The sequence below is a fragment of the Vulpes lagopus genome, chromosome 22 (genome assembly GCF_018345385.1).
Source record: "Vulpes lagopus strain Blue_001 chromosome 22, ASM1834538v1, whole genome shotgun sequence".
Classification (NCBI taxonomy): Eukaryota; Metazoa; Chordata; class Mammalia; order Carnivora; family Canidae; genus Vulpes; species Vulpes lagopus.
The window spans coordinates 13,298,014-13,322,527 of NC_054845.1; the positions used below are offsets into that span (position 1 = coordinate 13,298,014).

Below are 24,514 nucleotides of genomic sequence, written 5' to 3' on the forward strand. Positions count from 1 at the left end.
ATTCGATCCCGGGTCTCCAGGATCGCGCCCTGGGCCAAAGGCAGGCGCTAAACCGCTGCGCCACCCAGGGATCCCCCCCTAGTCTATTACTTTGGATAAATCCATGCACAGGTGGGGATATTCCACAACTATATATATATATAATTATATATATATATTATATATATGATACATTTACCTTTAACATACTTAAATTGAGTTTTGAGTGATTTACTCTAACAATGTCCTGTTGGATCTTCCCCCACCTTCAGTCCCTTTTATCTTTTTAAGATTTATTTATTGACTTTAGAGAGAGAGAGAGGGTGTGGCACATACCTGTGGGCAGGGGTAAGGGCAATGCATCCTCATATACATACGTAACTGCTGGATATCTCTCTTCTTAAATACTGACATTCTCCCAGGATTCTAGTCTAAGTCCTGTTGCCTTTTCATTCCAAATTCCTTCTCTGACTGATCCTCCATTCTGAGGAGTTGAACTTCAAATCTATGTCCCCCAAATCTACATACTAATTTTCAGACTCCTGAGCTTTAAACCTTGTATTTCTGGCCAACTAAGTGCTTTTACCTTGTTCAATTCTAGCCCATTAAAACTCAAAATGTCCTAAAAAAGACATTTTGAGCAAGAAAGAACTTACTCTTCTTTCCCTACCATCCTCAGCACGTCCACACCTTTCCAAGATTACCTTCAACAAATAAATGCACCTCCTAACTAGACCAGTCTTTCCTGATTTTTCCAAAAACCTTGCCATCTTTTATCTGTGACAGATCCTGAAAGATTACTCCAATCTGCACTCTCATCATCTAGTTGCTTTAGTCTTTTTGGGAGGACATTGTTGTAGACAAGCTCCTCAACCTCATCCCCTGCTCCTTCTTCCCTGGATTCCTTACAAAGTTCCTTTTTTCTCGTGTTCATCCAGTCCAAACAGGTTGCCTCTTACCCATGTATTCTCTATCACACAGCCTGCTGTTTATACCCTTCATTACACCTTTGCACAATCTGTAAATATTTTGTTTATTTGGTTAGTCATTTGTCATCTGTCTTCCTCGCCATCATCTCAGCTTTGTGATCACTTTGTGCTCTGCAGATTATAGGTGTTGAGCAAATACTGATGCAAGGAAGTGGATGATGGAGTGAGTGAACTAATCAGGGCTTTTGTCTGTCTCCCAGGTCCTCTTTTCTACCAAGAAGAAACCTAATCGTGTCACTCTCCTGCTTAAAAATCCTTGGCTGCTTTTCTGAAATAATCATTTTAACACTCAGCAAATTTTTTAAAAAGATTTATTTATTTGAGAGAGAGAGAGAGAGAGAGTGCACAAATGGGGCAGAGGGGCAAAGGGAGAGAGGGAGGGTGCAGAGGGCGAGGCAAACTCCCTGCTGAGTGGGGACCCCAAGGCCGAGGCTGGGGCTTGATCCTAGGACCCTGAGGTCATGTCCTGAGCTGAAAACAAGAGTCTGATGGTGAACCAACTGAACCACCCAGGCACCCCAACACTCAGCAAATCTTTTTGTGATTTACTGTCCTGGCAAGAACAAGGGTTCAGAATATTAACTTTAAATCACAACTGTGGGAATAGATAGAAGAATGAACTTCTTATCGTTACCTCCTGGCCCAGTGAAAGTTCGAAGCCTTGAGCCAATTTTGGTCAAACATCTGTTGTTTTAAATCCTGCTACCAGGCTGGGGCACCTGGATGTCTCATCAGATGGGTGTCTGATTCTTGGTTTTGGCTCAGGTTGTGATCTCAGAGTCATGGCCCCATGTGGGACTCCACAATGAGTGTGGAGCCTGCTTGGGATTCTCTGTCTCCCTCTCTCTCTCTGCCTGTCTCCTCAATCCCCCCCCCCACACACACACACTGTTCTCACTCTTTTTCTCTAAAGAATTAGTAAACAAACAAATAAATTCTATTACCAGGCAGACAGGAAAGTGAAGAAAGCCCTGGAATACACTCTGAAGGATCTAGGTACTACTGATTTTGGCTGGCCACCTGACCTCTCCTGTCCTTAGTGTCCTCATCTATGAACTTAAAATAATCTCTAAGGCTACTTTCAGCTCTGGAATTCTATGATTCTCATGTACTAGACTATTATGACTAGGATTATTTTTTGAGCATTACAATTAGTGATATGTAGATCGTGAAACGTGACACAAGTTTTATTATTTTGCTGGAGGGGGTAGCACCTTCATTACAGAGCAAGTTACATTTGGGCTTCAGAAACTTTGATGAGAATGATGATGTGCAGCCTCTGAGTATCATTTGATATGTTTCTTTCTGGAAGTAGTTTCAGGCACAGTGGAAATAAGTGGCATTTAGAAATGCTAGTAAATAGAATAAAAGGTGGAAGATGGCAATACGTCTTGCCTACTATGTGCTGGGTGCTTTATGTATGTGATCATCCCCTTTGGTCGAGAGACACAGTGAAGCCTGACTAGCCATTCGTTAGTCAGAAGTGGCAGGGTGCTTTGGAACCTCAGTCTGTCTGGCTCTAGTATCCTTGTTCTGCCTGTAATCTTTTTATACATTAAAGCATCTGGTGCCAAATCTCAGTTCTTTCTCTACCTCCTGTCAATTACGCGAACACAACTCACTTCTCCAGCTAAAGGGATAAGAATGAGCACAGAAGGAGGCCTTAGGAAAAGTGAGGGAACTGAAAAGCGAACTCTTGATTGCAGCCTCACTTCAGGACCTATCCTTGGCTAACTGAGCTTGTTGGAGAGCATCCCTGATCACCACCATTGGCCTCCTTTTTAGCCATCTGTCACTAAAGCCTGGCGGTGAGAGGACCTGGTGCTTGCTACTCGGGGTAGAACCTCAACCTAGTAGTCAGCATTCATGATATGCTTCAGAAGAAGATCCCACATTGAGGACAAACATAAACTAATGCTCCACGCTTAATACAACATCAATTGAAGAATTTCCTTGCTTTTGGTTAGTTTGATTTTTTTCTTAAAGATATACTCACTTTGTGATCCATTTTTTTTTTTTTCCTGGAAAACATAAATCAAGGAAGGACATTAACATCCATCAAGTGTGATTCAGTATACGGAGGGGTGGTCTAGCTGTAACGCTGTGGAAACTTATGAGTATTACCTATAGAATAGGGATAAATAAGGATCTTTCAAAAAGTTGATAGCCCACAATACTCCTTCAGGGTGTAAAGCATTATTTGTGCTTTAAGAACACCTACAGAAAGAGTCAACAAAGCAACAGTCAACAAATGAATGCCATTAGGCACTTACAGACAAACATCTCTTAAGAAAAACCTATTCTTGCCAAGTCAAACAATAACCCAAACCCTTTGCTTTTCAATGTGGAAGGTTAGAATGAAGAATCATATTCATTTTTCTTTTATGATGTCACTCTGGTAACTACTTTCGTAAGGAAGCAAAGAACATAATGTATTGTTTTTTTTTTTCTTTTAAGATTTTATTCATTTGAGAGAGAGAGAGAGAGAGAGAGCATGGGTGGTGGCAGGGGGGCAGGGGTGGGCAAAGGGAGAGTGAGAAGCAGACTCCCCACTGAGCATGGAGGATCCCAAGACCCTGAAATTATGACCTGAACCAAAAAGTCAGACATTTAACCAACTGAGCCATCCAGGCTCCCCCAAGAACATAATATACTAATTGTTCCAAAGGTCTTAGAAAGAAGATTATCATGAAAAAACATTGAATTGGACATAAATACTGCTTGTTATAAAAAATTCCTTGAAAGGTGAAAATGTTTTCTGTTTTATTGGTACTAAACATTAGAATGGATACTTGGTCAACTCTATGTAAAAATAATCATTTTTTTATTCAGTATATGCCTGATGGTACCTGACATTTTAGTTATACTTTTCATAAGGCAGAGAAGTTTAATAATATTGGTCAGTATTATTGTTCTCAGCATGAGATTTTCACAGACTTCTCCAAAGCTTGCTAAACTATTGGATAACAAATGGGAAAATATCACACGACAGGCAATATTTATCCATCCAACAGGCAAAACAAGAAAATGGAACCCAGGCCTAGAATCCTCTAGTGTTACTCAATAAAGGCAAGTTATTTATTGTCTTCTGTCCAGGAGTCCCCATGGGGCATGAAATATTGATTTAGGAATTTGCTGGGCATGAACGTCTGTGTGTTGTAACTATGTTCTTTTATATCACTTAATATATGATAAATTGTTCCTATGTATGCTGTGATAACACAAAAGAACAAATTAAATCTGGCTATTTAATAAACATGAATTAATAAATGCTAAACTCTTTATAATTACTGGCTTGGGGTCATTAAAGTTCACTCCATGATGCGCAGGATTGCACAATGCATTGTTCAGATGCATGCCTAGCTTCATCTCTTCCCTCATCTTATGACAACACAGCCTCTGCTGCATGCCACACAAGCTGATTCCAATCTTTCTGTAAGTAGGATGTGGAAAGCCTGAGTGCTCTTCCTGGTTAACCCGGAGCTTTCCAAAGCCAGGACGTTGAGGGTTCTAGGTATTGGGGAGGGGCTAAAGGTGGGCCCAGAGGAAGTTTAGGGTGTGAGGAAGAGCAGGAGTTCTTTATTATCTGAGCAGAGGAATAAAAATCTGGAGCAAGTGTGAAGAAAGAAGAAAAAAATAAACCACGAAGATAAAGAATGCAGTTGTTTTGTCAGCTAAGAATCTTTGCTCTGTACCATTCTACATGTCTATCAAAAACTTGACGTTAAAAGTATGTGCCACACAATAATGCACAGCATTAGTATCTATTTGTTTCATTGCTCTACTCATTTGGGTACTTACTATGTCAGATCAGCATAGCAATTACTAGCCAGTCTGACTGGAGTCATACTGCTTGGGTTCTAATCCAGCCTCTGCTACTAGCGAACAATGTGATTTTACCTCCCTTAGCCTCAGTTTCATCTTTCGAAGGAGGGTAACAAAAGTACCTCTCTTGTGGAATTATTACAAAGGAAAATAAGATACAGATACATAATATATGATGCATATGTGTATATGCATATATGTTCATATGTAAATATATCTTTTTAAAAAAGATTTTATTTATTTAATCATGAGAGAGAGAGGGAGAGAGAGCGAGGCAGAGGGAGAAGCAGGCTCACTGCAGGGAGGCCAATGTGGGACTTTGATCCCAGGACCCCGGGATCACGCCCTAAGCCAGAGGCAGATGCTCAACCACTGAGCCACCCAGGTGTCCCAATATATCTATTTTTATTTATACTTTATATTCACTTTAAACAGTGCCTGGCATACGTTTAAATCAATAGCATTCAGTAGAACTATCCGATGTACTGTTGTTATATAGTTTCTATTTAACTTTTCAAGTCTCTAGGCCTTGTCTTCCCTGCTGTCTATCCAGTTGGAAAGCAGTCTTACATTTTGTGGGGGTTGGATGTGTTTTCTTTCCCATCTTTTGGGTGTTCACCCCTCCAGTAGATACTAATGCTGTTTTTAGTCCACATAACTTAGGGGCAGGGGAACCAGGTCTGGACAATCATCTTGCCAGAGGGAAGGTATATGACTCAAGGTTGGATATGCAAATCCTCACCAGAACAAAGCCGACTGATGTCTGAGATGGCTGTCTCTAAGGCTGTGTAACCTGGAACACTGGAGGGGCCATCTTTGCCTCCTCCAGGGAGATCCTGACTATGAGTTGGAACAACATCGAGGAACACAGAGCCAATAGATAAAGAGGGCCCCTGAGGACCTTGTTTGAGTTTGTAGATTCCATCTTGCCTCAGAGGGGTATTCTGTGGATCTTCCGATTTTATGATAAAAAGATTGAGGAAATAGATTCTGTCTTTAGTTTATTAAAATTAGTTTGCTGGTTGCATCGACTACCAATTATACATCTAAAAAATATATATATATTTCAAATCAAGTTAGTATACGGGATCCTCATTGATGCCACTGACCTTATATAAGGCCCCGGACATAGAAGACAACCAATATATATTTATTGCATATATGAATTAGTAAAAAAAATTTTTTTTAAACTCTCAAAATTCACAAGCCCATTCATTTAATCTCTTGTACATTATTGTACCATCCTAGGCAATTGAAGTTCAATTTAAAAGTGTCTTGATAAAGGAACAAATTATTTTTTTAAAGATTTATTTATTTGAGAGAGAGCGGAGAGAGAGGAAGGGGCAGAGGAAGAGGGAGAGAAAATCTTAAGCAGACTCCTCACTGAGTGGGGAGCCCAACATGGGGTTGGATCCCAGGACCCTGAGATTCATGACCTGAGCAGAAACCGAGCGTCAGGTGCTTAAGAGGCTGCACCACCCAGGCGCCCCAGGAACAAATTCTTTTATAGAGAAACACATGGTGTGGCCCTGAGGATCTTGTTGGACGAACTAGATTGCTAGAAAACCAGCTTGGGGAGACCAGAGGCTCAGCATGGGAAGAAGTGAGTTTCTCTTAGGGTAACTAACTTCCTGGTCAGCTCAGTTCCTTAACCTCCCTTAGCACATTCTTCATGCACAAAATGGGAAACACATTTACGTCCCAGGGTCGTTGTCAGTCTCAAAGGAGCTCGTTGTTACGTGAGCTGAGAATGACACAGATATTTTTTTTGTTGAGTTTTTTTTTTTTTTTTCAGATACACCTATTTCAATTGGTGGTGAACACCCACCTGAGCCTCAACGTGTTTAAAATGGTCTTTGTAGCCAGACGCACAACAGGAGGCCCATTTCAGAAGGATACATGGCAGCATATGCATCATTTCTGGGTCTGGGATGGGACCTTGGGGAAATAGTTTCCTCCTCTGTGACATGAAGGGTCGGCTGCACCACCACGTTTATCCCCCAGAACCCTTTGGCTTTGCCGGAGGACGGAATCGGTGTGGTGCCGCGGACCAGGCTCCTGGCAGGCCCTCGGGCCAACCTGCGGCTCCGCACCTGTGAGCCGCCCGGGAGGGGGTGGGGCGGGGGTGGGGCGGGGTGGGCGTGGCGCCAGGCACCTGCTCCCGGACTCTGCTCGAGTCTCGCTCGGGTCCTGCCCCCCGGGACGGTGCAGCTCCGCAGCCTCCCAGCTCCAGGAGCCAGCACCCTCCAGGGTGCTTCAGGAGATCCGGTTTCAGTTCCCGGGTGGGTGGCTCTCAGGTCCCGTTACAAGTCCCCAGGGCTCGGCGGCTGTGCGGGGAGGGCCCGGGCCGGGGCCGCGCTGGAGGGAGGAGGGGCCGAGGCTCCCGGGGGCTGCAGGTCCCGGCGGCGCGCGCGGCGGGCCCGGGAGCGCCGCGGCCCCTTTAAGAGCGGAGCAGGCCAGCCCCGGGGCCGCGGGGGCCCAGCGCGCCGCGCGCCGCCGCCGAGTTGATCCGGCGCAAAAGTTTCCTCCCAACTCCGGCCCCGCGCGCGCCGCCGCCGCCGCCGCCGCCGCCCGCTGCAGCCCGGGGCCTGGGGCCGCCGCCGCCGGGGCAGGGCCGGGGCAGGGCCGGGGCACGCCCGGGGCACGACCGGGGCACGCCCGGGGCACGGCCACAGCCCGGCCCGCAGCTCGGAGCCGCCAGCAGCCGGGCCGGGCCGAGCGGGAGCCGGAGCCCGCGGAGGAGGGGGAGGGGGAGGAGGGGGAGGGGCCGCGGTGCCGCCGCGCCCCCGGGCACCCGCTGCCCGGGCCGAGCCCCCCCGCCCCCCCGCCGTCAGCCGCGGGCCCCCGCGGTCGGCGCTGTGCCCGGGGCGCACACCTGTCCCAGCATGAAGGTGACCGTGTGCTTCGGCCGGACGGGCATCGTGGTGCCCTGCAAGGAGGGCCGGCTGCGCGTCCGGGAGCTCACGCAGCAGGCGCTGCAGCGCTACCTGAGGACCCGCGAGCAGGTGAGCGCGGGCGCGGGCGCGGGGGCGGGCGCGGGCGCGGGGGGCGAGGCACCTGCCGGGGCCCGCCCGGGGACGGCGCCGGCCGCTACCTGTGCGCGCAACTTGGCTACCTGTGCGGCCTCGCGGGTGACCTGGAGGAGGTCTTTGCGCGGGTGGGGAGGGCCTGGCCTCTCAGGGTGGCGGCAGCAAAGGCCGCAGGGCAGTCGCTGGGGGGCCTCGCTGCGGGTGCACGACCCGGCGCCCCGATCCACGCCCCCTGCCTCGGAAATCTGGGGCGAAACGAGCTCCCCGGTGCTTGGAATGAGGAGTGAAGTTCGAGAAGCACAGCTCTGGAAGGTGTTGGAGAGAGCGCTTCTCTCAGGCGAGTGTTGGCAGGTGCTGCTTGCTCCAGCTGTGATTTTTTTTTTTTAAGATTTTATTTATTTATGAGACACACACACACACACACACACACACACACACACAGAGGCAGAGGGAGAAGCAGGCTCCATGCAGACAGCCCCATGCGGGCTCGATCCTGAGTCTCCAGGATCATGCCCTGGGCCCAAGGCAGGTGCTCAACCGCTGAGCCACCCGGGGATCCCCCTCCAGGTGTGATTTCTTTTTTAAAGATTTTATTTATTTATTCATGAGAGACACACGGGGGGGGGGGTGCAGAGATACAGGCAGAGGGAGAAGCAGGGTCCATGCAGGACTCAATCCCGGGTCTCCAGGATCACGCCCTGGGCCCAAGGCAGGTGCTCAACCGCTGAGCCACCCGGGATCCCCCTCCAGGTGTGATTTTTGACCAGGGCGAAGGCCCGCCCCACTTCTGTCCCTCGGAGTTACAAAGTTGGTTGGTGCCAGTCGCAGACCCTTGGAAGTTACAACTGTTGGGGCCTTTGGGATTGAACTCTTGTGAGCTGTTCGCCCTCAGTGACTGGAACAGGAACTTCGGTGGAAGGATGCTGTTTGCCACCACTAACCTGTCTACGTTTTGAGTATCTTTAGTTCTATTAAGTATTTACTAGCGTGCGCGCTGTGTCAGGCCCTGCGTGACTACTGAGTAGATGGTTCCCAGCTCTGTCCCTGAAATCAGAAACAAGTAAAAGTTAAGTGACTGTTACTTTTAAGTGTGCAGTGCGTCTTCAGAAGACTTAGCCAGACACTGGAGTTCATGATAGGTGTTTGGGTATCATACTGGGATTCTGTGTCTTCTTTGGAATCTTTAAATGAAGGCATTGAAAAGCACCTTTTTCTTTTTTGAATCTTCAAATGGAACAGTCTACCCCAAATCCTCTTCAAAAATGACAAGTCGTAAACTCTTGCATTTGAGATCAGTGACTCTCTTAGTATTTGTTCTCCTGCTTTGAGAACTGTAGAAATGGCCTGTAACACTGCATGAGTACCCCATTTCCCCCCCAATGTTACAATAGTGTATGCTGTCTGGTATTGTGTAATGCAGTTAGGAACTGAGATTTGCACAAGTATCTAGTTCTTGGAACTGTGTTTCCCTAACTTTTGGAAGTAAGCTAAGGTTAATAATGACATTATTCTAGACAAATTATTACATGTCTTTGAAGGATCATCTTAATGAGATGATCAGTTTACTTTTTTACTAGTTCAATGGTACAAATAATTTATACTCTTAACATCTTGTGTATTTAGAAGCTTAGAACATGGAGCTGTCCAATAATAGAAGTAAGCTACATACTTATAAATAACATTCAGAGGACTAGATGAAATTCAGTGTGTTATAATTTGATCTTAAAAAGTGTTAAAAAGCTATTGCTATCCTGTACTGAAAGCATAATTTATAATATCACAGAACCTATAATGTAATTGTATTGATCAGTTTACTGTTATTACCAGATATTACATTTTTCTATGTTTACATTTCTCTGTTAGTGAATGTGACATTTAAAGGTCACCTGCAGTTTATAAATCCTCCCTCCCTTCTTTGGCTTTTAAAATCTCAATTTAATAAGTGGCAAGTGATATTTTTTTCTTCCCCAAATCTCTCTCTCCCATAGTTTCATTTAAATAGTATTGTAATCATAACAAGGCTTAACTAATATTAAATGGTATTGCTAATGGAACTTAAATGTCAAGAAATAATCTGTCAAATTCCATGCTTTCATTCATTGAATATAGAAAATAATGGGAAAAGACCAGAAATGTCAAAATTCAATTTGAAAAACAACTTGTCGTCAGTTCACTTTCTTTAAATCAGTGAAAGAGATTTAAAAGGCTTGCTCGCCTTTTAAGGTTTTTAGCCCCACACTCAGTAATAAAAACATAACGATAACATGAATTGTGCTTACTCTCTGCAGGCCGTGTTGTAGGACCTTTACGTAAGTTAAATGGCCTCGTGAAGCAGGTACTGATATTTTCTTTTTACAGATGGGGGCAGAAAGAGACAGGAATATGAGTGACATGTGGTAGAATTGAACCCAGGAACCGAGTCTCTGGATCCTTACTCAGAGTTGCTGTGCACAGCCCGGTAGATTATTATGCATTGGAATTTATCCATCTTATTTATTTTTTAGTTTGTTTTACAAAGGCCATCCCATTTACAAGCTACTGTAGTAACCTATCAACCTAAAGATGGCCATTTTGTTTCTTGCAGAGACTTGTGACCTGCACAGGTTCCTCTTGATTATATCTTATACAGTATAGGCCTACATGTAATGGGGAGAAGTCTAAATTCTGAGCCTAATATTGCAGGATTTGCAAACCAAGCATGAAGAACATTCCTCAGTCTGATTACAAATAGAAAAATGGGCAAAAAAAGGTATTCAGGTAGAGAGTGCTATAAGGAAGTAAATATGCCAGGAACATGAATATAAACTAAGCCCATTTCTTTTCGGGCCTTGAATAATTTAGATGAGAGAAAGGCAGATTTCAAAATCAAAGATAGAGTTGAGGTATCTATAGTTTGGAGGGTAAGTAAAGCCCAAGGAGCCATTCTGGATTTTGGGGACAGCATCAGGGAAGTAAGTATCCTCTTCTGCTGAGAGGAAACAAATAAGACTGGTATTTGGGGAATGTGAGGAACCAGCTGAATCAGCATCAGATAAGGCCAGAAGTAGGTAAGATGATGAGGACACCAAGGGAACTTTTGGGAAGGCTTTAATTATTTTCTGAAATCTGGGACTTTGAGTTTCCTGCTGCCTTCCCCTCCACGACATTCAATGAACTTTACTGGGAAGGCAAATTGACTATGGGGCAAGAATTATGGGGTTGCTTGCCTTTGGATCCTGGTAGTTTATCAGTGTCCCAAGCTCTAAATCCAATTTACTTAAGTAGTTAGTGGAGAGGAGATTGTCTTCTTAAGCACTCAAGGTGGTGATGATTGGGTAACTAGGTAAATTTATCATCAAAATTACGTGTCACAGGTGAATGGTAATTGAGCCATATCCTGCGAGAACTCTAAACCCTGGCTGCTCATTAGTTACCTCTAATTTATCATTTAACATTTTAAATAATACAAATGCCTACATCCTTTTCTCCAGGATTCTAATTCAGTGAGTTTGGAGCAGAGCCTGGGCATAGGTGATTTTAAAAGGTGATTTTAATGCCTGGCGAGGGCTGAGACCTACTAATCAACTACCTAAATCATTTGGTATCACTGAACTCCTTTGATTTTAAACTCTTTTGATGGCAGATACAGTGGTTTAGACCTCTCCAGACCAACGTGTCATTAGCAATTGTCCCTCTTACCATGAGTGAATTCGCACAGCAGGTGCTCAAATAGTTTATTAAATTGAACGTTCATTTATATATATATGTAAATAAATATATATATACACACATGTCACATGGAGACACACACTAGGAGAGGTCAAAGCGAAAAGGGAAAGACTTGTTTAATATAATAAGAATGTATAGTATGTTCAGGAGTCAAAATGGATGAGATAATAAGAATACTGAGTTAATGGGATAGTGGATATGCTGGAATTTTAAACAGATTTGTGGATTTGACTGTATGAGAATACCTTTTTTTGTTTTGAAGGAACATTTGATAGACTTGCCAAAATGAATCTTTTCTGTGTTCAGATATTTTGAATAATTTGTTTTACTGTTGAGACCAGCTTCCCAAATCTGAGCGAGATGAGAGTTAATAATTCCATTTTCTGATAAATTCTGGGATCAGCATCTAAAACTCCTACAGTAACAAGAATCTGGTGTGCTATTACTGTATGAGCTTAACCTGGAGGAATGGGCTGGAAGGCCTAAATTCTTGAACTTTTCAGGTTTTGATGTCTTGTTTGCAGAATTTAAAGTTCCTGTATACATAAACTAGGACCATATTAGATTCCCCAAATGCTTTTCAATTTATTGGACACTGACTGGCTTGACTGTTTCATTTTCTGTTCAGTCCCCTCACCTCCCCTCGCCTCTCCTTGTACGTGGACTTGATGCTCTCCCCAGCACGTGGATAGACTGACTCACCAGCAGCAGGGCACACACTGCTAGCTTGGTTTTGGTTCTGCTACTTGACTTGTGCAGAAGAGCCTCCGAGTTTGCAGACAGGACTACTGGGTCCTGCCATGACCCACAGACGTGTTTTTTCAATTCTGCTCAGTATCCCATTTTGACTTAGTTGCCATGTTTAAAGATTCTGAGACTTCATGCAGATATCCAGATTTCTGCCTTCTCTGGGTGAAAAACAAATCAGAAGCTCTGACAGTATTGGGCTTTACTTTCCCACCTACCAACCATCATTTGGAGATGAGACACCTCTCTTCTCTTTGGAAGGCATCATTCTGCTCTCCACTCCAGTATTGCCTCACCAACAGTATGTTACTATGTCAGACTCTTTACTCTTGTTATTTCCTTATTTATGGCCCATTGTCATTCTTTGGGTTGTTGTAGGCATTTGGATTTGTGTCTCCTGGATTTTCTCTTCCCCATTACACTGTTTTCTCTTCCCTCCTATACCTCCCTCTGTCCCCCATACCTCTCTGTCCCGTCCCCCATGCCTCTCTCTTATCCCCCTGCCTATGCCCCTTTCTCTCTCTCACCCATGACCCACAGACTGAACCCCCAAACCCCCCCCACACACCCAACACTTTTCCTGTGAGCTACATACAGAATTCGCTGACCAGGTTTGGGACTGCCATTTGGTTCCTCTGAGCTAATTGCCTTATGTGCAATTGGGAGTCACAACCCTGATTGTAGTTTGGAGATGGTGCTCATATGGCTTAGTTAACCAAGTATTTATCTTCATTCACAGGGCATTCTGTGTCATAGATCCTCTTTGAGGAAGTTGGGCAAATGATTATGTCAGTTTTTTATGAGAGTATGTTTTCTGGAGAGATTGGTTGAGGTGTCAATTAATAATGCAGAGCTTTGAGTCTGTCTTGGAAAATGTAAAGCACTCCAGTCCAGTAGAACTTTTTGTGATGATCAAAGTATTCTCTGTGTTTTTCAATATGATAGCCTGTAGCCGCTCATGGCTATTAAGTACTTGAACGGTGGCTACTGCAGCTGAGGAATTTAATTTTTTAAAGGTTTTATTTATTAATGAGAGGCACACAGGGAGAGGCAGAGACATAGGCAGAGCAAGAAGCAGGCTCCCTACAGCAAGCCTGATGCAGGACTCAATCCCAGGACGCCGGGATCACGACCTGAGCCAAAGGCAGATGCTCAACCAGTGAGCCACCCAGGTGTTCCTGAGGAATTCAATTTAAAATGGTCACAAATGACTTACCTAAATGGACAGTTCAAGTCTAAGGCTCCTCTGATGATTTCTCTCAGCTGCTTTTGGAACAAATGGTCTAAAGCTCATATCCCAGGCAATCCTTAACCTGACATTTTTTATAGATGTGGTTATCCTGTTGAGAACTTTGCCAATCAGACAAGGATTCATTTAAATTGGTATCCACAGGTGGAAGAGAGAGCCTTAAAATCTTGAATCCTTTACCTAGACATGAGCAAAACTCAGCTTAATTTTAAAGCAAGCAAGGTCTGTCTTCAGTTTGCACCTTTAGTGTGCCAGCCTGGAGATGCACGACCTCTGTTTTTGGTATTGGTGGATGGTGGGCCGACAGGAGTGGTGAACAAAAGTCTGGACACTTTTGGTGAGATTTAAAATGCTTTTGGATGAGCTCATCCAGCATTCTGAGCCCAAGTATCACCGAGGTAGCTCCAGCCTAGGTCTCTCCTCTGAGCTCTGAACTCTGTAAGTAGCAATTGTCTCAACACCTTAACTTGGATGTCAGGAAGGTATCTGATGCTTAGCAAGCCTCAAACTGAACTCCTGACCCCCTATTCCAAATCCATCCTCCCATGGTCTTCCCATCTCATGAAATGGCCCTGTCCTCCTTCTGGTTGTTCAGGCCAGAGATCCTCATCACACTCTTTACCCTTTTCCTTGTATGACTGATCTGCAATCAGTCTGCACCTCAAAGGGACTCTGCTCTCATGATACATTTAACCTAACTACTACTTTCCAGATTTTCTGGTAGTGTGCTGGGATTCATGGTATTTATTTTATTTTTAAAGGATTTTTAAAAGATATTTGAGAGCGAGCGAACAGGGGGAGGGGCGGAGAGAGAATCTCCGACAGACCAATGTGGAGCTTGACTGCAGGACCCTGAGACTATGACCTGAGCAGAAATCAAGAGTCGGTCACTTAAACGGACTGAGTCACCCAGCTGCTCCAGGGCTCATGGTATTTTTGTTTCCAATTGGTTTTAGTTTTCCTGTTTCTGCTCCACACCCCCACCATAAGTCTTTTGTCAACACAAAAGCTAGAGTGATATTTAAAATTCTAGTCAGGTCATGTCTTTCTTCTACTCAAGATCTTCTGTGGGCTCCCATTTCTTTCAGATGGTCTATAAGGTACCACAGGATATGGGTATCTGTGCAAACCAGTTAGTGTAGCAGGCCTGAGACTCTTATCTTTAGTCCTACTTACAAGGCTGATTCTTGATTGGCAGCCAGGAACTTAGATTTGTGGAGCATTCCCATCATTCCCTAAAGGAATGCAAACTAAGCCATTTATGCAAATGGATTATTGTTTATGCAAACAATAAACAAAATAGTTTTTACCAAACACTTGGTCTTTTTCTGAGGTCTAGAATTTTTGTGCATGATAGGGAGGGCGTCTCCATGTGACCAGCCTCCCGTGGAAGCCATGGATGCTGAGTCTTCACGGATCCTTACTTGTAGACAGCATTTCGCAGGTGATGTTAAAACTTTTTGTTGGTTGAGGGTCAGGGTGGCATCTATTGGAAGTGGATCCTTGGAAGCTTGTACCTAGTTTCCTACAAACGTTACCCTCCCTTTCTTGATTTTTGCTTTATATCCTTTTGCTGTAATACATTGTAAATGTGACAATGACTACATGCTGAGTCCTGTCCTCGTGGTAAATCATTGAACCTGGGTGGTCTTAGGGACCCTGACAGACCATCTCTTATCTTTCAGACCTCGTCTTCCACCCCTCTCTCATTCTCCCCAGCTTCGTGATCTTGTGGCTATTACTCCAACAATGCCAGACAGCCTCCCACCTCATGTGCTGTTTTCTCTGCCTGAAATAGTCCTGTCCAGGTATCCACCTGTCTGGTTTCCTCATCTTTCCCATCTCAAGATTGTTCCTCTCTCCATGAAATCTTCCTGACCACGCTGTTTATAATTATAACCCCTCCATCCATCCATCTTCTGTATTGCTCTTTCCTGCCATTTCTCTCCAGAAATCCTCCCTTGCTACCATATTGCTTATTTTAACTGTATATATTATCTGTTTCTCCCCACTAGAATGGTAGTTCAGTAAGGTAGAGGTCTTGGTGAGTTTTGTTCAGTGTTGACCTGGCTCCTGTGAGAGTGCCTGGTACATAGTGGGCTGGCAATGAACTTTTCTTGAGTTAAACATTCTTTTACCAGTGTCCGCTACCATCTGTTGCAGTTATGTCTTGCTCCAGTACAAACTACCCCACCATCTAGTAGTTTAAAATAACTCCAAATACGTGAAGAAGATTCAGTGTGATGTGTTCTGGGTCTGGGATGTTCAACTTTGCCTTCTTTATTCACAAGTCTGGTGCCTCAGCTAGGGTGGCTTGAATAGCTGGGGGTTGGTTCTCCCGGGGGCATATGTTTGGAGCCTTGGTTCTTGCTCTCAGCTGGCTCCCTGAGTTCTCTTCCATGCAGTCTTAGCATCTGATCGTCTTCACCATGGTCTCCAGGGCAGTGTCACTAGACTTCTTAAATGGCAGCCCAGGGCTCCAAAGAGTGCAAAAGTGGAAGCTTCCAGTATTTGTAAGGCTTAGACCTGCAACTGGCATGATGTTTTCGGTCATGTTCTATTAAATAAATAAATAAATAAGTATTTTTTAAAGAATTGATTTATTTATTTTAGAGAGGGAAAAAGACAGAACGAGCAGGAGGGGCAGAGGGAGAGATCATCTCAAGCAGACTCTATGCTGAGCACAGAGCTTGACGTGGGACCCCATCTCAGAACTCTGAAATCATGACCTGAGCCCAAATGCTAAATTACTGCACCACTTAGACACCCCTGCCACATTCTATTAATTTAAGCAAGTAACAGTGAAGCCCAGATTGAAGGGAGAGGATTCTTCAAGGAGCTGAGTAACAGTAGGTACCGTTCTTTGGGAAGGGCTGCCAATAGAACAAGTCACATCCTTGGTGATATGAACATGAAGATTAATCCGTTGCTGTCTCTGGTTTTGATGAGTTTTTCAACTTCCTAGGGGATGAGGCCCACATGTGATTAACCCAGGTTTGCTCCAGTAGTATGTTTCCTAGGATACAGTGTGGGCAAAGAATGTTCTTTGAAACAGAAGACATTGAAGCTGTTTTAAAGGATGATGGGGAATTTGCAAGGTGGGAAAGTGAGGTGAAGCACTCCAGGAAGAGGGAACAAAGTGAGTAGGCATCAGCTGGTTGAGGGAGTTGTGATAAGTCAGACGTAGCCCAGGGAGGAGCGGTGGTATGTAGAGTCACTTGCACCGGATTATGAATGCCCTTCGGTGATACCCTAAGGGGTTTTCATAGCTTTTTAATGTAGCTATTTGTTTTATTACAGATACATTCGTGTTTCACTCAACTGCATGTCTAAAAGTATTTGTATGGATTTAAAAAATGGAGAGGATTTTGGAAAATTAGATTAAAAAATAGATATTTCTATTGACGCCTCATCCAACCCAGGTGGTTTCCCTGGTCTCATGCCTTCTCGAGATAAACTTCTTTCAACAAGATTATGAAGATGTGGTAGCTTCATTACTGTTCATTCCTTATTTTTTTTTTTTAAGATTAGAAAAACTTTTTTTAAAATGATCTCTCCCCCAACATGGGACTTGAACTCATGACCCCAAGATCAAGAGTTGCACACTCCACTGACTGAGCCAGCCAGGTGCCCCTCATTCCTTATTTTTGATGATCATTTAAAACTCTGCGTGCCCGTGAACTTCCCACGATTTTTAAACATATGTCTCTCTACCCGGTCTCTGCAGGTGCTCCTTATGCTATTTCTACATAGGCTGGTGCATTAGGCTCTGGTTTTGCTCTCAATGGGATGTCTTCTATTTTGTGGCTCCAGATACCCCTAAATACACACCTCTACCCCTAAACTTCCTTAGACCCCAATAGCCTCTGGACTTCACTACCTTGGTGTCCCACACACAGTTGAAGCTCATCCTATTCTCTGTAAATCTAGTCTCCATTTCTGCTGCCATCATTCACTCAGATGTCTGATCCAGAAACCTGGGTATACTTTGTTCCATGGTGACCTTTCCTCTCTTATATCCCGCCGTATGTGTAGTTGGTCCCAAAGTTTCTTTGGCTCCACATATATCTCCTGCATCTGCTTCTACCCCAAAGCCATGCCATTGCTCATTTCTGCTGCGGGGGTTGGTGGCAGACTCTTAACTGGCCTCTCTGCATCCGCTGGTGCTGGACTCTTCCAAACCATTCTCCACTGAGGACCTTACAGCCACAGATCTGGTAATGTAAGAAGTCCCACTGGAAATGTTTAAGTAGTTCCCTGTTGCTTTTAGGTGGGAAGGCAAATTTTGCTTACCTGTGCAGTGCGTTCTCTATCCCTTTATGCCCTTCAGAGTCCTACCTGCAGATTAGTCTTCTCTCCCACTTTGGCCACCCCAGGTAAACCCTGCCCATCCTTCAGGAGGAGTTTCTAGCTTTCTCTTCCCTGGGAATCTCCTCCCTCCCTGCCCTACCTCACTGTCACTCAGGGACCCCATTCGTGTGTTCTCAGAGCTCCCCATGCTTGTGCTTTTCTTTTGGAAGCTACTTCTTAGATCTTACACTTCGATGGCCAAAGTCTGCTAACTTAACAGATAGCACCCAAATGATAGTGGCTTGTCACAGCGAAGGATTCTCTCTCTAGGTAGGAGGCAGGGGCTCTGACACACACACAGTCCTCTCCCCACTGTTTGCTTTGGCCTTGGGGTTTTCTGTAGATCTGTACTCTGCTGACCGATGAATCAAGAGAGCATGGAGGATACCATAGGAAATTTGTGGCCTGGCCTGAAAGTGGCATATATCACATCTTACTAGCACTTCACTGATAAGACTAGCTGCGTGTCCCATCTAGATGCAGTGGGGTTAGGAAAGTAGTCCCCCTGGATAAAGGTGCGCAACTGGCCAGGCTCTGCCACAAACTGCAGTCATTTGGTCTCCCCACAACACTGCAAACTATTCAAAAACAAGGATTTTTTTTTTGTTTTTAATTTTCCTGTTTTTAAGCACATACCTGACATATAGTGTGTATAACATGAATCCTTGTGAAATTATGTTAAATTTCACATTGCTTCTTTTCATAAAACTGAGAATGACTGTATTCAACACAAATTTTTGCAAGTTTAAAGTCTTCATATGTGATATTTTTTTAAGTCTAAATGTAACTTTTCTTTTGATTGTCTTCAAATACCTCATCAAATCCACATTTACTGTAGACAGTAGTTTAGTGGTCCATTATATCTGCCATAATGATTGTCTTAAATAACAGCTTCAGATTCTGACAGGTTGACTCACTTCTCAGATTTTTGAGACTGAGTGCTCTGTAGTTCTGGATTTTCAATGAAGGAATATTATCTTTTTGCTTCATCAGGATATGTGTAGTGCTATTTCTTATATTTGAAAAATGTCTGATTTTCAGTGTCTTACTCGTTAATTTCATGTTGATTTAAAAAAATGAATCTGGATTATCTTAATTCAGATGGATTCGTTATGTTTGAAAGGCATGGTATCTGTGTCTGAGGGGTTGCCAAATTAGGTTTGCCTCCCGTCTCTGCCCAGCCATTCTTTTGATTGCTGGACTCTTGCTTTTTGGATTGCAATGAAGTAGAATTTCAAGATACCAAAGACAGTCTGATTAAAAAGGGTTCACTGTCAATTTAGTCCCTATCAGGTGCAGTGCCAAGTATCATCCTGGTAAATATGCCCTATACTTCTCCTGTCTTCTGCCTCAGGTGAGGTTATTAAACTTGCCAGGAGTCACAGATCCGGGAGGAGTGGTGGTGTGGTGTGGGGGGTTCCACTTGGTGAAGGCGGCAGATACAAGGGGAGATGTCTGCAACTCTTAGCTAAGCCCCTGTCAGCAAGACCAGGGAACCGTATGGACCGCAGAAATGATCAGACATATTTTATTGCTTCATTTGAGGCCAAAAATAAGGATTTACAGGGTGCCCTGAACTTCTGATGCCTTTTTAGGGAGATTCAGGATTAGTTTTTTATTTTTTTAAAATTTTTTTAAATTAATTAATTTATTTATGATAGTCACACAAAGAGAGAGAGAGAGAGAGAGAGAGAGAGAGAGAGAGAGAGAGAGGGGCAGAGACATAGGCAGAGGGAGAAGCAGGCTCCATGCACCGGGAGCCTGACATGGGATTCGATCCCAGGTCTCCAGGATCGCGCCCTGGGCCAAAGGCAGGAGCTAAACCGCTGCGCCACCCAGGGTTCCCCAGGATTAGTTTTTTAAAAAAATCCGTCTTTTTGTTTTTAAGTTGAAGCATAGGCAACACACCATGTTACATTAGTTTCAGGTGTACAACACAGCGATTGGACAAATCTATATGTTATGCTGTACTAACCACAAGTGTAGCAACCATCTGTCACCACACAACACTATTACAGTTCCACTGATGATATTCCCTGTGCTGTACCTTTCATCTCTATGAGATTTCAGGTAAGTTTTGCTGCTATTCTTTTATAAAGACATGGGGCAGCCTGGGTGGCTCAGTGGTTTAGTGCCTCCTTCAGCCCAGGGCATGATCCTGGAGACCCAGGATCGAGTCCCACGTCGGGCTCCCTGCGTGGAGCCTGCTTCTCCCTCTGCCTGTGTCTCTGCCTCTCTCTCTCTCTCTTTGTGTATCTCACGTAAATAGATAAAATCTTTTTTTTTTTTTTTAAGACCTGAAGCCTAGAAAAGTGTGAGAGGGGATATATAGGTACAATTTATACTCCTTCCTCTTCATAGAGAGGTGGCCTGTTTTGGGGGAAGGGGTGCAGAGATAGTGGGGTTCCTGACTTAAGAGTGATGGGAAATAACTACAGACCCTCGATCCATCTTTATGTAGAAAGTATGTTGTCTATTCATTGGGGCCTTAGGCCTCTAAGTTGTGTCTGCTTTGCTATTGCCTGTAACAATCGAAACGTCACTTCGGTAACTGGAGAGAGGATTTAGATAATGACCTTGTGTTTTGTGCTGGGGTTATAGAATAAAATAAGGCAAAGTACCTGCCTCTGTCAGGCTTATAGAATAAAAGGGCAGAGAGAACAATGTAGATGAACAAAATGGTGTGGTAGGGGGCCCTGGAGTGGTGGATGGAGGGAGAGACTGAGCTTGGCTTTGCTTGGAGCAGGGAGAGATGGGCAGTTGTGCAGGCTCCACTTGGGGAGTGCTAGCTGGGCAGAGTTTTGAGGAATGAATGGACACTTGCCAGAGCAGTAAGGGTAGGGAGAGACACTGGAGGGAGGGGGAGAGGGAGATGGGAGGTAGGGGAGAAAAAGGGAGGTATGACTATGGAAGGTTGGTGGGGAGGGAGAGAGGAGCAGCCAGCCTATACCTGAAGGTAAGGTTTTTCTAGGGGGGAAGAGGATAGTACTATGGAACATTTTCCAAGGGTGACCGTGGGAGGGAGTGGTAGAGAATGAGGGCCATGAGAAGAGGGCAGGGTCAAAGCCAGGAGGCTTTGTTTCGAGGAGCTAAACAGCTTGAGGTTCCTTGACTAAGGATCTGCCTTTTTATATGGCTTGCCCTGGAGAATGAAGACAGGGGCTGAGACTAGAGGTGGAGAAACTGGTCCAGGTCCCTGGTGTGCGAGTGGAGGATAGACATGTTGAAGCAGAGGAGGAAATGGACTTTGAGATTTGGGGGGCACCAAGGGATCAGACTTGGGAGTTGATTCTATGTACAGGAAGGTACATAAAGGAAGTATGGGTGGAAGTGGGGAGAGGGAGCAGTTTGAATTTTGTGTTACAGTGAATACCCTGTGTTCTAGGCATGGAGGCCAGGGGATGCAGGGACCAGTAAGACATGGCCTGGGCCCTCAGGAGCCCCGTAGACAGGGGTAGGAGAGGTGGGAGACTAAGGACAGATGAAGAGCTTGCTGGGGAGTATTGAGGGCCTGGCTCAGATGATAAGTCATGTGTTCATAAAGATGCCAGTCTTTTGCGTCACTTGTTTGGCATTATATTAGAGCTTTGATGCAGAAGTGGGGTTTGAGGGCAGATGTGGAAAAAATGTGGCGTCCAGAAATGAAAGTGGTCAGGCTAGGTTGGTGAATATATAAACTATCTTGGTGACTTTCAGACTTCTGTGATAGATTCAGAGTGGCTGGATGGAAACCCTAGGACTGCCAATCCAGACCTACTCTTGACCATTCTGCATGTGACCTAGGAGGCTAAGCAGTGTAGACTCTCTGTCTGGGGCTTCTAGTCAGGTCTGGGGGAGGCTCCAGCAGGAGAAGGGAGGGTGGGCAACTCCCGTCTTTTCAGGTCACTGTGGGTGCTCCCTCTCTTCACTGAAGGCTACCCCTCAGGCCAGGCACCCCCTCCGGCCAGGCCACCCCCTCCCCGCAGTCCTCTCTCCACTGTATTGATATCCACTCCTTTCCCTACCCTTTGGGTTCTGGATGGTGGCAAGGGCTCACTTTAACGTGGGAGCACTGTCCCTTAATGTTTTCCCTTAGCTTTGTGAACCTTTATAAATAGTTTATTATTATTCTTGTTATTATTATTATTTTAAAAGATTTTATTTATTCATGAGAGACACAGAGAGAGAGGTAGATACAGGCAGAGGGAGAAGCAGGCTCCATGCAGGGAGCCTGACGTGGGACTCGATCCCGGATCCTGGGTCATGCCCTGAGCCGAAGGCAGACGCCCAGCCTCTGAGCTACCCAGGCATCCCTCTAAATAGTTTATAAATAGTTTATTAAACACCTCAGTGCCTCATTTGAGTGAACCTTCTCTTTCCTGCCAGGATTTGGATTAAGAAATACAGTAATAGATCTTCCTTCAGGATCCAGTATCCTAACTATATATGCACACACACACAGTTGAAATAAAAAATTTCCTGGCTGTATTTATCCTTACCTCACTCTATTTCTTTTGTTCTGTTGTTTTCTTTCTTTCTTTTTTTTTTTTTTTAAGTATTTAGGACATACTGATTTGATTTTACTACCCACTAATAGGTTAGGGCCCAAAGTTAGATTTTTTTTTTAATTTTTATTTATTTATGATAGTCACAGAGAGAGAGAGAGAGAGGCAGAGACACAGGCAGAGGGAGAAGCAGGCTCCATGCACCGGGAGCCCGACGTGGGATTCGATCCTGGGTCTCCAGGATCACGCCCTAGGCCAAAGGCAGGCGCCAAACCGCTGTGCCACCCAGGGTTCCCGGGCCCAAAGTTAGAAAACCACTGGGGCTACCTGATATTTAGGGGACCTTGGATTGGTCATCAGGTCAGGTGACTCTAGACATCCTTACAGCTCTAAAATCAAATCGTTTTTGGCTTGGAATAAAGTGTGAGGCTGAAGGCAAATTCCTATGTCAAGTATGCTACAAGGGTTTAAGTTACAATCTGTGGATTATTCCCTACGTAGATCAGATTTGGATCTTGAGACTTGTGAATGGCCAGCATGTGAGCTAAGAGTCATCTGTGCCCAGAAGTGCACAGAGCCGGATAAAATCTAGAAAAAGTCTCAAGAATTGTGTTTGTCATCTCATATTTCTTTCATTGAGACCTAGTACTAGTTTTGGTAACTTTATATATTAGTTTCTGAATTACTTCCTTTTGTAGCAAAGGGTTGAGGAAGTGTAAAATGGCGGAATCATCCTTGTCTCTGTGTTTAGAGACACATTTATAGAGATTCAGTGGGTTTAAGTTTTGACAGCAGTGTTAGGTCAGAGACATTTTCCGAGAATCTTAAAAAAAAAAAAAAAAAAGAACCCTCAAAAAACTGAAAAAACCCCCTGCAGTTCAGAAATTTCCAGGAAAAAACTCTTATATATACACATAAGAGTATACATTACATATAATGTAATTATATAATATATAATATGACATATATAAGGTACATTATAATGAATAATGTAAAATATATAGATATAATTTATATATAATTTATGTATATAAATATTAAAAATATATAAATATTTATTTTTTGGTTGCTGCAACTAGATTTGCAGTTTAGATCTGTTCCCCTTTTGTTCCACTTTTTGTCCGTGGGTGAGAAGGACCCCTTGGAAGTGTGAGTAGGGATGGTGAGGAGTCCCTCACTCTGTTGCTGTACTAGTTTCATAGGGCTGTCATGAAAAAGTTCCGTGACCTGGATGGCTTCACACAAAAAACATTTTTTTTTTCACATTCTACAGGCCAGAGGTCCAAAATTAACATGTTGGCAGGATCGTGCTCCTTTTGAAGCCTCTGAGAGCAGAGCCTGCCTCGCCTCTTCCAGCTTCTGGTAGGCCCAGATACTCCTTAGCTTCTGGCAGAGCAGCTCCAGGCTCTGTCTGCATCTTTACCTGGCCGCTCTCTCTGTGTCTCTGTCTCTCTGTCCCTCTGTCCCTCTGTCCCTCTGTCTCTTCTCCTCTTACAAAGTTACCAGTCTTATCCGATTAGAGCCCACCCTAATGACCTCACTTGAGACTCTCTTGCTAATAAATAAGATCACACTCATAGGTACCAAGGGTTAGGACCTCAACAGAACCGCGGGGGGCGGGGAATGTTCAATTTATAATAATTGCTATTCATTTTGAAGCAGGTTTTCCAGCTTTTACACTAACAGACTTCGGAAGAATTCTGTTGATTCCTCATTGCCTTCCCTTTAGTATTGCTTTCTTTCTTCCTCATATTTTTGTCCCAAAATGGTCAACCGATAACTTACTGTCTGTCTTATTGGAGAACATAGGTCTGTGGTCTGCTGTCACTTACTACTACCCTTCCCACTTAAATATTCTGGTATCTGTGCTCTTGTTCTTATCTGCCTCTTCCACTGACCTTTTGGAGACTCAGATTTTTCCTGAATTTCATCTTGTCTCCTGTCCTTTGTGGTCTGGCTTCATCAAGCATTGATAAAAGCCCAGTCACTTTTATGAACTGCACTCATTATTCAGCCTATAATTAAGTTACTCTGGAGAGGGCAGGAGGGGTTTTTGAGCACCTATCAGATGCCATATCACACAGTTCCCCTTTTTTCCTTCAGAGCTTCACAAGCCAGTAAGGGAGCATCATACATAGAGAAAATGAAGAAATC

At 44.3% G+C, this 24,514-nt stretch overlaps 1 protein-coding gene across 4 annotated transcripts in view; it reads left to right on the top strand.

Annotated features, from left to right (window-relative positions):
• The first annotated feature begins 7,082 nt into the window (after nucleotides 1-7,082).
• PARD3B (par-3 family cell polarity regulator beta) overlaps nucleotides 7,083-24,514 on the top strand; it is a 981,887-nt gene continuing 964,455 nt past the window's right edge. For 2 of the 4 annotated variants that reach the window (XM_041737018.1, XM_041737019.1), the window contains exon 1: nucleotides 7,083-7,798. In XM_041737018.1, the coding sequence (XP_041592952.1) occupies nucleotides 7,679-7,798 (120 nt within the window). In that variant the 5' untranslated portion in view covers nucleotides 7,083-7,678. The remainder of the gene's footprint in view (nucleotides 7,799-24,514) is intronic. The other 2 variants (XM_041737013.1, XM_041737015.1) reach the window with 1 other exon arrangement.